The 14095-nt window shown below is 41.8% G+C and overlaps 1 protein-coding gene across 1 annotated transcript in view; it reads right to left on the bottom strand.

Annotated features, from left to right (window-relative positions):
* The window catches only part of LOC126243928 (putative inorganic phosphate cotransporter), a 246450-nt gene that overhangs the window by 145390 nt on the left and 86965 nt on the right, over positions 1-14095 (bottom strand). The window contains exons 8-10 of the mRNA XM_049948199.1: positions 13611-13855; positions 9217-9352; positions 4286-4599 (exon numbers count right to left, since the gene is read on the bottom strand). Of these exons, the coding sequence (XP_049804156.1) occupies positions 4574-4599; positions 9217-9352; positions 13611-13855 (407 nt within the window). The 3' untranslated portion in view covers positions 4286-4573. The remainder of the gene's footprint in view (positions 1-4285; positions 4600-9216; positions 9353-13610; positions 13856-14095) is intronic.

The raw sequence follows: 14095 nt of genomic DNA, 5'->3' as shown, positions 1-14095 counted from the left end.
AGAAAGCGCTAGTAAATGTTTTAACAAATGAGGAGCGAAACTATTTTTAAAAAAAACTCACGTTATCTCCTATAAGAGTGCGCTAGTGCATAAAAAATTTATGTAAATATAAGAAAAATGCGATGTCATTAATATACAGGATGATTCAAAAAGAATACCACAACTTTAGGAATTTAAAACTCTGCAACGACAAAAGGCAGAGCTAAGCACTATCTGTCGGCGAATTAAGGGAGCTATAAAGTTTCATTTAGTTGTACATTTGTTCGCTTGAAGCGCTGTTGACTAGCCGTCAGCGTCAGTTGATGCTAAGATGGCGACCGCTCAACAGAAAGCTTTTTGTGTTATTGAGTACGGCAGAAGTGAATCGACGACAGTTGTTCAGCGTGCATTTCGAACGAAGTATGGTGTTAAACCTCCTGATAGGTGGTGTACTAAACGTTGGTATAAACAGTTTACAGAGGATGGGTGTTTGTGCAAAGGGAAAGTTCTGGACGGCCGAGAACGAGTGATGAAAATGTAGCACGCATCCAGCAAGCATTTGTTCGCAGCCCAGAACTAGCAGAGAGCTGCAAATTCCACAATCAACTGTATGGAGAGTCCTACGAAAAAGGTTAGTTATGAAACCTTATCGTCTGGAATTGGTTCAAGCACTGTCTGCAGCTGATAAGATTAAAAGAATCGATTTCTGTGATTTTATCCTTGCTCAAATGGAAACAGATGAATCTTTCGTTTCAAACATTGTGTTTGGTGATGAAGCAACTTTCCACACTAACGGGAAAGTCAACCGTCACAATGGGGCACTGAGAATCCGCGGGAAACAACTCAGTATGAACGTGACTCGCCTAAGGTGAACGTTTTCTGTGCCATTTCAGCCAATAAAGTTTTTGGTCCCTTTTTCTTCGAAGGTGCTACTGTAACTGGACTACAGTATCTGGAGATGTTAGAGAATTGGCTGTTCCCTCAGCTCGAACAAGAAGCACAACAATTCATATTTCAGCAGGATGGAGCGCCACCACATTGGCACTTATGTGGCCGTAACTACCTGAACGTCAACTACCCAAGGTGATGGATCGGCCGCCAGGCAGCCTGTGACAGAGCACTTCATCACTGGCCTCCAAGAAGCCCTGATCTTACCCCCTGCGATTTTTTCTTATGGGGGTATGTTAAGGATATGGTGTTTCGGCCACCTCTCCCAGCCACCATTGATGATTTGAAACGAGAAATAACAGCAGCTATCCAAACTGTTACGCCTGATATGCTACAGAGAGTGTGGAACGAGTTGGAGTATCGGGTTGATATTGCTCGAGTGTCTGGAGGGGGCCATATTGAACATCTCTGAACTTGTTTTTGAGTGAAAAAAAAACCTTTTTAAATACTCTTTGTAATGATGTATAACAGAAGGTTATATTATGTTTCTTTCATTAAATACACATTTTTAAAGTTGTGGTATTCTTTTTGAATCACCCTGTATTATGTCTCTTAATCAGAGGTAGAAGAATTAAAGAGCTGCTAAGTAAGGGTTTGGTACCTGTTAATTGATGAAAAGTGAGCGGTAGATAACCGCGTTCGTAATATTTTTTTTTAAATCTAGTAATAATGAGTATGTTCTACGCAAAGAGCCCTTAAAGATAACTGTGTGAAAGACAAGACTTGGTATTAAATATTTCGATAGTATATACATATATGTGATTAACGGCCTTATGATTAAATATTTCAATAGTATATACATATATGTGAGTAACGGCCTTACGAAAATTATAAGAAAAAGAGTATAAAAGTGGGAGGCGGGAAATTTGTGTTTTAATTACCTGTGTAAAGTCACTATCGACATCTGTGACAGGTATAAGAGGAAAAATCAGAGACTTTACATAAGTGAAAAATTATAAGATGAAGTGTATCCGGATGTGTTTTAGATACGGGAGAGGTGATAGATGGGCGAGCTCACAGAAGGGATAGTCTAATTAGTAGTGGGGTGATTCCATGGAAAGGGCAACCTGAACCCTTTTTGTTAGGAAGAGAAAATGAAGGAACACTTACATATAAACTAAGACAGTGTATGTACACAATGTCTGCAAAAAGAATAAGTTATATGCGCGGCTAGGACATAGGTACGAAGCTGTAAACTGGCTTTGAGTCACACTAATTTAGTATTCTCCAAAACAATTATGAGCGAATAGACTTACCTGTATGACATTCATTCACTGAATCTTTGTTTCTGTAAACGCTGGATAAAATATAAATCTGAGATTTGAAACAGAGGAAAGAAGAATAAATTAAAATGTCAGCATTTAACTTTTTATGGTAAATAAAGGTTGAAACTTTATAGCTCAATAAAATTGAGGCAGTATGTTGTTATAAGCTAACCACATACGGTTACCACTGACTAGGAATAACGTGATCATGATAGAGGCTGATTATTATGGCAAATGGTTCGCATGAGTTCTCGTGACAATGTAATGATGTATGAGCAGATAAATAATGCAGTAAAATAGACAATGAAAAATTTATTTATTATATTGTAACAAAGGAAAGAATTCCATGATTAAATCAATATTCCCTGTTAATTTAAAAATGGCTGTCTTAATATGTCTGATCGTACATGACCTGTTGTGCTGGGAAATAAAATTGAATTCATTCAGACGAGACATTATTTGGAGCGATGATAATAATTTACGAAAAATTTCAGGCAGTACTATGATTGGAATGAGCATATTAAGTTATTTTACACATCTTTCATCTTAGTAACAGGATCCGTAGTGGTACATGTTGGTATTATGTAACCACATGTTTCACTTCTTCCTATTAAAACGATGAAAGATGGACGAGGAGAAAACTTGTTTAGGTAAGTAGTGTAAAGATAGGACTTCCTACTGTGTGCACCTTATCTGTGTGGAGCTATGCAGAGGGACATGTGACAGCAAAGTACCCGACAAGTATGGAGCGATGGAATGTCTCCACTTAGGAGGGAAGGGTCCTTTATACCTCGGCTTCACGGCTTGGAAGTGTTGTGGAAATTTACAGAACAAAACGGGCTGGCAACAATAGCCACATACCGAAACAAAGTAAGAATGTTCTGTAATCTGTCACTTCTGTGATAACATTCTGGCAGCTTCTGTCCCCAGCTTTGCTACGTAAATGTAGTCGAAAGAAATCTATATACCCGACACTGTAATTGTTTCATGAGAGAAGCAAATTACAGAAGAGTTTATTAAGAGTGCTTACGTGACTTAGTAGCTAGTTGGCACAGGTGAGAGCTCTCTTACATTCACATGGTACAATTAGTACCACTGCATAGCAGGTCCACTGCATCAAGAAACTACTAGAAAGCGACAGTAAAATAATAATCAAATATCATGAAAAGCATGGGACTGACAGATCGTTAGTGAGCTGTTGATTCAGTTACGTCCCAGAACTTGAGCCGCAAACATATCAGTATTATTGGTCATTGGAGATAAATCACCGTTCCTATGGGCTGTATGTAACTGTTATTAGCTGTGCAAATATTAAGTAAATATTAAAACAGCGAGTTCTTAGCGTAATTGGAATGTACTACTCTGTTTCTTTCAGTCTAGCTCATTTTGTGTTGAGTTTACAATCTGTATCATACAGTCCATGTAACCATATCCAAAAGAGAGGTGTTTAATGATAGTTAATATTCGATACAATCCATAAAATTGGATTTAGAGTTTCTCGGTTCATGCACAGTCGCTCCGCATTCCTAACGACTCTCCTTCATGACGTGATCTACGGAATACAATGAATGAATGAACCAATGAACCCATGTCTGAATGAAAGCAAAAGCAAGTGATGCGCATTACGAATATGGCATTATAAAGCATTTTTCTATGTAGAATCAAAAATATTCAAGTGTATACGGTCATAAACAAACGTTTTTATTTAGTATCAATGCGGAACCTTTTCGGAACAATATTGTATATGACACAGGCATTAAATATAAAGGCATTTCTGTTGAAGAGAGGTTTATTAATTTTTTATATAAAAAAAAACTTACATTGGTCTAATAGGCAACAGACTTTTATCACAGCTTCCGGAGAGACGCTTCTCAAAACAGAAGCAGAAACAAGCCATACAAAACTAATACCCTCATCTCACATTTATACACATATATAATTATGGATGCCTCAGATCTCTTTGTCTCGATGGAATCACATCCTTATTCATCAAAATTCTTTAGATAAATCAAATGAATGTCTGATAATACTTCGTGTTACGTTAGATTAAGTTATAGTTTCAGAGTCACTTGTCTTGCATTATAACTGTCAACCTTCTGTTGTAGGAGTATTAGTTCATGTATGTTATGATGTGGATACTACATTTTTAGTTAGCATGTATATATTTCGTATCGAATAAAATAAAATATCTTTCCTCTAGCCAATGTTGGCAAGTCACTCAAGCTGCGGAAATGGTGGATGTTTAGCAGAGTTTTGCTTTCCCGTTTCTTCTTTATGTACAAAGTTTTATTGCGAAGAATCTTGTGTTTTAGACATATGTGACGAAGTGATCTGTATCTCTCACTATACTTCGTGCGACTACTGGCATCATTTGAACTGGCTCACACAGCAACCTTTTCTGTAGTTTCTGGAAAAGAAAAAAAGAAATTTCATTTGTTAGTTGCGAAATAACAATACGGTCCACGAGTTTAAAAGTGCTTGTCATGTATTTCCAGACAACACAAATTTAAACGCAGAGCTCTCAGCACTCACAAGTGCTACATCCAAGCATTTGCTTCAGCAAGGAAGTGGAGAAAAATGGAGACCTGCCGTGTTTAGATGTGTTGGTCAGCAAAAAAGATGGCCGTTTCGTGGGTCACAGTGTGTTCCGTAAACCAACTCACACTGAGCTATACCTGCAAGATACGAACATCCATCACCCATCCCAACGCAGAGGTATATTACGGACTCTCGTTCACAGAACTAGAGTTATATCAGTTCCAGAGAGCTTATCACTCTTCGCTTTGTATTTGTACAGTACGGGCACTCTGATAAACAGATTCGAAATGCGTTTCAACCGGCACGCATTGAACCTCAGTAACTGCCTGAAGGAACGGAGAATTCCACGAGGATGGTTTTTTATACGATGTTGGTGTGGATCACTTAAGATATGCGGGCTGTTCAAGAGACAGGAAATAAAATGTGCCTGCCGCCTTCCAGGTAGGTTTTGCCAGTGTAGGAAATCATACATTGGCCAGAAGTGTCGCACTATTAATGATAGATGCGCTGAACACAGAAGTCACACTAGAGTGGGTCAGCCAGGAAAGTCTGCTGTCGTTCAGCACTGTCTTGAAACGAGGCATAGCATGAGATATGGAGTGACAAAGATCTTTCCTTCCGCCTCCACTTACTGGGACTCTATCATTAAGGAAGCTGACAAAATGCGTATGATTAAGAGAGACACGGGATTTGAATTTAGCAGGACACGGTAACCAACACTAGTGGTACTAAGTTCAAATGGTTCAAATGGCTCTGAGCACTATGGGACTCAACTGCTGAGGTCATAAGTCCCCTTGAACTTAGAACTACTTAAACCTAACTAACCTAAGGACAACACACACATCCATGCCCGAGGCAGGATTCGAACCTGCGACCGTAGCGGTCGCGCGGTTCCAGACTGAAGCGCGTAGAACCGCTCGGCCACCAGCGGCCGGCACTAGTGGTACTAAGGCATCGTGGGCCGCACACAAACGAATCACCACAGACGGGGAATCGGAGACCGGACTCTTAACCTGGACGCCAACACAATGCCTGCGAGCGCTCTGGGCCATGCTTTTTCCGCGTCGCGCATGCGAAGACGGTGGCCTGTTTCTCCTGCGGGGGCCCTGGATGTCGTCGGAGCAACATGTCAGTAAGCACCTGAAGGTGATGAGCAGCTGTCTCTTTGAAATATTGTACAACGCCCGTGAACCACTCAGATAGAACTAATTCTCCCTCCTGATTTAAATAAAATGACAGATCGTAACATAAAATAAGACCAATAGTGGGCCAATGATCGAAGCATGTCGGAGCCCCATTGTAATTTCTCCCCATGCGGATGATGTGCCGTCCGTCCTTATTACTCTAGCAGCCTAGCGTAACATTCTGCATTTTGTTTCTTAATAAGAACTAAACCAGGCATTTGCTGAACCATATATTCCATAAAGACCCCTCTCATAGAATAGAGAAAATAGAAAAATACAATTACAGGAATCACGTTCCTGGATATGTTAGAGATCTGCCTTTTCCACTCATTTGCGAGAACATAGAGGAAATTTCACTTTTTAACGGGACGGAAGACCATCCTACTAGCATCTGCTTGTAAGAGTGTTGTCTAACAACTATATAGCGCCCGTAACAGACGTACGGATCTCGCCCTGCATCATTGGCACGCAAAGTCGCCTAATTTTTTTTTTTTTTTTGGAGAGAAGGAGGTGTTTGTAAACCACTTCATCTATGTTTCCAACAATCAAACAACTTTGGCTGCATTAGTGAATGCAGTAACTGCAGACATGATTGGAAAATATATGGGCGAGTTTGACTTATCATCCGGATGTTTGTCTTAAGTGCATTTGCAAAAGATAAATGAAAACTTAAGGCCTAAACTTAAATATAAAAAACAGCCAAATGTTATATGGGCATATATGTGAATCATTGTCAAATGGAATGGTTCTTTTCGAAGTAACTTGGCAGTCCTATATGTGTGAGCGACATTCAAATGAAACGATTTTATTCAATCAAAAATGTTGTTGTACAATTTATCTGCTGTCGGATCCGGGGATAGACCCAGTCATACACTTCGTCGTCCGTTGCGAATCCACGTCCGTGAACAGCTTGTTTTAGAGGTCCAAACACATGAAGGTCACACGGTGACAGGTCGGGACTGTACGGTGGATGAGCCTATCCAGGAAGAGCATCGTCTTCCAGTGACTCGCGCTCCTCAAGGGATCATTTGCGCCATCCCACAACACTTGAACGACTCAGAGAGTAGTCACCGTAGACAGCCTTCCACCGTCGATACATTTCACGGCCTCCAACTCCCTCCGCTGCCAAAAATCGAGTCACTCCTTGTTGTTCCTGCTTAATCGTCTCCATCTTCGGTAGTGGACGATAACTCGTGTGACCACCTTCTCTTCGGCGTGAAACCACACTGGCGCTATGCAACATAAAACAGTGCGTACGCGTCAGTCTCTCTACTAAAAGATGGCGCCACCATACCAGCAGTTACGTGTTTGCCACCTTACGTTTAAGGTACAGGCAGACGCACGGATCAGGTTTCATTTGAATGAACCTCATAAGTTATAATTAATCCACTGTTTCTACCCCCATTCAGGTAGTCTTGTGAAGTAGGATGGATCTTTTTGACACACACTGTATTACTGACAAGCTCTCTCCAACAACGCATTGCTGTGGCTCAGTCTGGTTAAATGGTAAAGGAAGAGAAGAGGAAGCACGCGTTTCTGGTATGAATGCGAATTGCATGTACGTCCTAATCTCCTTTTCTCCCATGTCTCTGTCCTCCTCCTTCCCCTCTCGCTGTCCACCCCACTCCCTCTGTCCATCATCTCCTTCCCCATCTCTCAGACCTTGAGCCATATTTATTGTTATTGCATATTCAGATTCTGTAGTAGTATTCTAATCATAAGCTGATAAGCTATAAGTACACGTATCCTGTTTGCTAATGCGAAAATTTCAAACAAATCGGAGATTTAAGATTTTGAACACACATACATTTACAATTCGTACATTTCCATATATATTGACACAACTCACTAGTCATCCAGCACGCTATTCATTCGTTTCTTTCGTCAGTCGACTCCATTGAGTCGAGACATCGAGAAGTTGTACTTTCCTATGTAGCATACGAGCCCACGTCATCATATTTTACACGTTTCTGTGTAGCACATGGGTAGCTTAACACATGTCTACGAGATAAGTCGGGGCCATTCTAGTGATCTCGATACATTATACTGTCTGACATTTTTCGAGAAAAGCCGCGAATATTCAACTGTTTTCTTGTACAGAGAACCTTCGATAAGTAGCGTTATAAATACGGGCTATTCGTCGAGTACGTACCGGCGTTGCCGCACACGTCAGATCACCAAAGTGCAGCGCTGCCGGGCGTGGCCGGCACTTGGATGGGTGACCATCTGGGCCGCCATGCACTGTTGCCATTTTTCGGGGTGCACTCAGTCTCGTGACACCAAATGAGGATCTACCCGACCGAATAGTAGCGGCTCCGGTTAAAGGAAACCATCATAACGACTGGGGGAGTGGTGTGCTGACCACATGCCCCTCCTATATGCATCCTCAACTGAGGATGACACGGCGGTCGGATGGTCCCGATGCGTCACTTGTGACCTGAAGATGGAGTGCATTCGCCGGATAGGAAGCTAGTTTTCTTTCAGGAGCAGAAATATTAAGACTGAAGAATGAATAAGTAAAGGTACAAGTAAACTTAAGAGACACTGTAAGCGGAATGAGGGAAAATTACCACATACTAATGAAAATGGAGTAAAAGTAAAAATCCGAAGTTTTCGAAATGCATATGTGAGAGAGAACAACAAGGTTAGGAGTTCAGTGTGGAGTGGTTCCGCAGCAAGCGTAGTTTATTAGCTAACAACGCCGTGATTTTCTATTGCTAGTCGTTTTTGGTGAGCGTTGTAGCAGCAAAAACATTTCAGTAAACATTCCGCATTAGAGGATCTTTTCTTTGTATACGAACAATTACGAGTCTCAATAAATGTTTAGAACTAAATCTGTTCGTCGAAAATGCTTTTCGAAGGAAACTTCGTCCTCGTTTTCCAGCTCTCTATTTAGAATTCTAGTGGCTCTCAACTCAGTTCTCTTCGCGGTACACTTACGAACCATACAACTGCGTCTTCTCATTTCGCTATTCAAGCGTTCTGTAACTCTCTGAACTGCAATTAAAGAGACGACTCGAACATTTGCATGTATTAATCCAGATAGCGCTATGTTGAAAAGGTAAACCGGACGTGAATGGACTGAAAATTTTCATGCCCGTGTGAATTTCCATTAGCGCAAGTTAAACGTACCTGGCGCTCGTAAACACGTCCGCGTAAAACCCACTATACAGATACATGTTACTAAACATCACGATTCGGCAGCTGATGATAGATATTGACTCTGTACGGAGAATACATTTACAAATCTGACAGAGCTTCGAGTAGGACTACTAGTACTAGAAACTGTTGAAGGTACTCACCTGTTTTCTTTCCTCTCGAATAGTTAGGGTCGTTCCAAGGTTGAACTTCGCCTTTAGCGAAAATAACGAAAATCAGATTGCCCACAAACAACATTCCTGCTGCCGTGAGGAACACAATTCTCCACTCTTGAATGGTCTGTTTGATAGAATTAAGAAAAGCTCAAAGTTAGTGGAAGAGAACATCTCACAAGTTGATGATAAATATCTTTAGTCCCAGTTTACATACTATACCTTAACTAACCGCTCTGAAGTCACAGCCAAAATAAATAAAATTGGCTTCCCACTAATTTATCCAGAGACATAGTTGAAGTACATACGCAAGTAGTGGGATATAGAGAGTTCTGGAGCACTTTTGAAATCAAATTGATATGCTGATTAATTAAATTGGACAATTTATTCCCCCCTCCCCTTAACATATTGTTGTGCAAATTGATTTATGACTCCATACAGAAACCTATTGTTATGATAATTATTTATGACCTCTTATGGATAATCCATCCTTCCGAAAAACCCACCATCTCTCCCCCTCATGCTCCTACTCCCCTATCCTCGTAGGAAAAGAGAAATTTTTTTCTCACCCCTATTCAGTTCAGTTGTGAGCCACTTTTCCCTCTCATGATGAAATCCCCCACCCCCTCCCCCCTCTCTCCACCCTCACTTTCCCTCTCCTCACACCCATCTGCACTTTGGCAGGAAATAAAAGTCTGTGCTGAGAGAGAGGATATCACAACACGAAATTCAAATTAGTGTCAATAATATATTGTTCAGTTCAATTTGCATATTTTTAATTTAATCGGTTTATGGAAGACATTGCTCCCCCTCCTGGGCAGAGCTCTCATCTGCACACCCTGGCCCTGCTTCTAATCATCTAATAATTGTAAGCACCAAGGAATGGAATGAAGTCTGGTATATTATATGCCGTTTTAGATACTAAATACCACTGGCTGTGGACCAGAAGTTGTTGTCCTTTGATATGAAATACCCAGTAAACTTGCTTCTGCTTTCCCTCACTTGGCTACTTCGTGTTGTAACACCTGAATCTCAAGTCTGTAGACCGAGGTGACGAGGGACCTACATTTGTTCTCGTGGCCTCTGAACCAAACACCAGGTAGCGGCATTCCTTTTATCAAGAAAGCGCATACTCACTACTTGCCTCTGTCACTCTCAAGTGGTTACTTCCTGCTTGTGTGAACACAGTGTCTAAACAAGCAGACAGAGGTTTTCGTCTGTCCTCAGAATACTGTGTTCATATTGACTATATCTGGGGGGAACGGGAGACCTGACACATTTGTGAGACCAAAAATGGTGGGAAATAGTCCATTTGCACTACCATATCACACTAATTATTTAACAGTTTACAAGAATCAAACAGATTGTTTAAAACACTCACCACCTTACGATGATTCTTCTTCACAATAAAACATATCTTCAATGTTTGAGAATCACACACAAACATTTTACAAACCAAGTAATTAAATATCTGCCACAAGTAGATCATGGAGCTAAATACGTCTGAGGTCTTATATGCACCAACATTTGAGAACACAAGAACCTTCCCCCATCACAATGTTTCCACTAAACACATCCAGCGAAAAAAACCTTCCGATTGCACCAACTCGCAGTTGCGAAGTGCACGCCATTTGCCGACTGTCAGAGAGCCATGGACGCGCCGACTGGGAGACGCCTGCAAACGCATCAACAACACCAGCAGTTGCATCTATGCTGTCTGATCAAAAGTATTAGGACAGCCCCAAAAACTTACGTTTTTCGTATTAGGTGCATTGTGCTCCCACCTACTGCCAGGCACTCCATATCAGCGACTTCAGCAGTCATTAGACATCGTGAGGGAGCAGAATGGGGCGTTCCGCAGAACTCACGGACTTCGAACGTGGTCAGGTGACTGCGTGTCACTTGTGTCATATGCGAGATTTCCACACTCCTATACATCCCAAGGTCCATTTTTTCCGATACGACAGTGAAGTGTAAACGTAAAGGGACACGTACAGCACAAAAGCGTACAGGCCGACCTCGTCTGTTGACAATTGAAGAGCGTCGTAATGTGTAATAGGTAGACATCTATCCAAACCACCACACAGGAATTCCAAACTGCATCAGGATCCACTGCAAGTACAATGACAGTTAGGCGGGAAGTGAGAAAACTGTATTTAATGATCGAGCGGCTGCTCATAAGCCACACATCACGCTGGTAAATGCCAAACGACGCCTCGCTTGGTGTAAGGAGCGTAAACATTGCACAATTTAACAGTGGAAAACGTTATGTGGAGTGATGTATCACGGTGCACAACGTGGCGATCCGATGGAAAGGTGTAGGTATGGCGAATGCCCGGTGAACATCATCTTTGCTTCCCATTGTTGAAGAGCATTTCGGGGATGGCGATTGCATCTTTCAACATGATCGAGCACCTGTGCGTAATACACGGCCTGTAGCAAAGTCTTTACAAGACAATAACATCCCTGTAATGGACTGGTCTGAATCCTACAGAACACCTTCGGGATGTGAGAAAGAGTGCGTGGGGCTCCTGCGTATCAAACCAGCAGGTGAAACAGCATAACTGAGTTGTGTTTACAACAGAATAACAGCGATTGTACATGTATTTTATCGACAGATTGTAATACAATGGCTGGGCTGGGAGCGTGTGTCAGAGTTGGATGGTATAAACAGAAATAGGAGACCACTCCCGGTAAATTATAAGATCAGTTGGTGTGATGAACGGTAGCTAGACCTAAAGGTGGAAAATTTTAAGTTAATGCGGTTCATTAGGAAGATCAAACCTTTAATTATCGGATGCGGTATAACTAGTGTCCGGTTTGACACAGTCCAGTCGTTTAAATATCTGGACATAACGATGCAAAACGCTTTGTGATGGAACGGGCATGTGAAACCTGTGCTAGGGAAGGTGAATGGTCGACTGCGGTTTATTGAAAGATTTTTAGGAAACAGTGCTTCACCGATAAAGGAGACCACATATAGGACGCTGGTGCGACCTATTCTGGAGTATTGCTCCAGTATTTGGGATCCGTACCAGGCCGGATTGAAGGAAGACGTCGAAGCGATTCAGAGGTCGGCTGCTAGATTTATTACCGGTAGGTTTGACAAAACATAAGTGTTACCTAGATGTTCGGGAACTGAAATGGGAATCCCTCGATGGAAGGCGACGTTCTTTTCGAGAAACACAATTGAGAAATTTTAGAGAACCAGCATTTGAAGTTGACAGCCGAACAATTCTACTGCTGCCAACACACATTGCGCATAAGGACCACGAAGATAAGATAGGAGAAATTAGGGCTCATACGGAGGCATATAGATAGTCCTTTTTCTCTCGCTGTTTGCGAGTAATGCAGGAAAGGAAATGACAAGTAGTGGTACAGGGTACCCTCTGCCACGCATCATATGGTGGCTTGCAGAGTATCTACGTAGATGTTGGAATATGTGACACCTTTTTAAGACCACGTATAAGTTCATCCTTATTTCCGGAATGAGGTTTTCACTCTGCAGCGGAGTTTGCGCTGATATGAAACTTCCTGGCAGATTAAAACTGTGTGCCCGACCGAGACTCGAACTCGGGACCTTTGCCTTTCGCGGGCAAGTGCTCTACCATCTGAGCTACCCAATCACGACTAACGCCCCGTCCTCACAGCTTTACTTCTGCCAGTAACTTGTCTCCCACCTTCCAAACTTTACAGAAGCTCTCCAGGTTCGCAGGAGAGCTTCTGTAAAGTTTGGAAGGTAGGAGACGAGATACTGGCAGAAGTAAAGCTGTGAGGACGGTGCGTGAGTCGTGCTTGGGTAGGTCAGTTGGTAGAGCACTTGCCCGCGAAAGACAAAGGTCCCGAGTTCGAGTCACGGTCGGGTACACAATTTTAATCTGCCAGGAAGTTTCAAGTTTCCTTCTTATTTGTTTCAAAAATATGGATGATGTTGCCTGTTTGCAGTTAAATGCTACCATTACGTAAAATATTACTTTACCTACATACAAATCACAGTAAAAGTACCTATGTATGTTCTATAAAAGTTAACTGACAAAGATAGCATGAAAGTTATCGCTCGCTCGCGATAAAACCAGAAAAAAGGCACGTGGCATCCCGCAGCTCTCAGTTCTCGTGCAACCTGCCGTATAATTGCCATCTTTTGACGGTATGCCGTACCACGAAGAAGAGAGCAGCTGCAAACTGTGCCAAGCTAATGGATGACTGATAGTACAATGTCATTTTAAATACGTTGGGACTCTTAGCGCTCCTACAATAACTGATGGAAAGCGGTGTTGCTCGTGAACTATATTGTCGATTATAGGGTTAAAAATATTTGAACTGCGAAACTGATTCCGAAATGGAGTCGAAATTGAATTTTACTCTATGAAGCCCATTGTACTTACGTTCTCCTTGACTACAGCCCCCACATAAAGTGGTGCAGCGATGGACGTCAGTGTCCCGATACAATCAGTAACACCCATCAACAGGCCAGAGAAGTTCGGTGCGATGTCGATAAGGTTCATCATCATACCCATGATGGTGAGACCATTGAAACCGATGGCGACAGTCAGCAAGATCACAGCTGCCGTTGGGTCCTCCAAGGGGATGAAGCTGAGGGCTACTAAAGCCGCGGCTGGGAGCCAGGAAGCTGGAACACACGCTAAATACTATTTTCCCAATTCAGAAAAGATAAATGTGACTTTATTAAAGATATAAGTGACGGCTATTAAGGTCAGTAATAAGTGATTTCTCTGAGATGTAACTTCTCGAAGTAGAGTTCTACATTTACATTAGTGCTGACTTCCTTGTCGGTCAGATAATACAACGTTTCAGGGATATTGGAAAATTGCAAAACTCTTCTATTTGAGATTGGAACACTATATTTATT

This window comes from Schistocerca nitens, chromosome 1, assembly GCF_023898315.1.
Source record: "Schistocerca nitens isolate TAMUIC-IGC-003100 chromosome 1, iqSchNite1.1, whole genome shotgun sequence".
Classification (NCBI taxonomy): domain Eukaryota; kingdom Metazoa; phylum Arthropoda; class Insecta; order Orthoptera; family Acrididae; genus Schistocerca; species Schistocerca nitens.
Note: the sequence above shows the minus strand (reverse complement) of the source record. Positions and strands in the feature narration are given on the sequence as shown.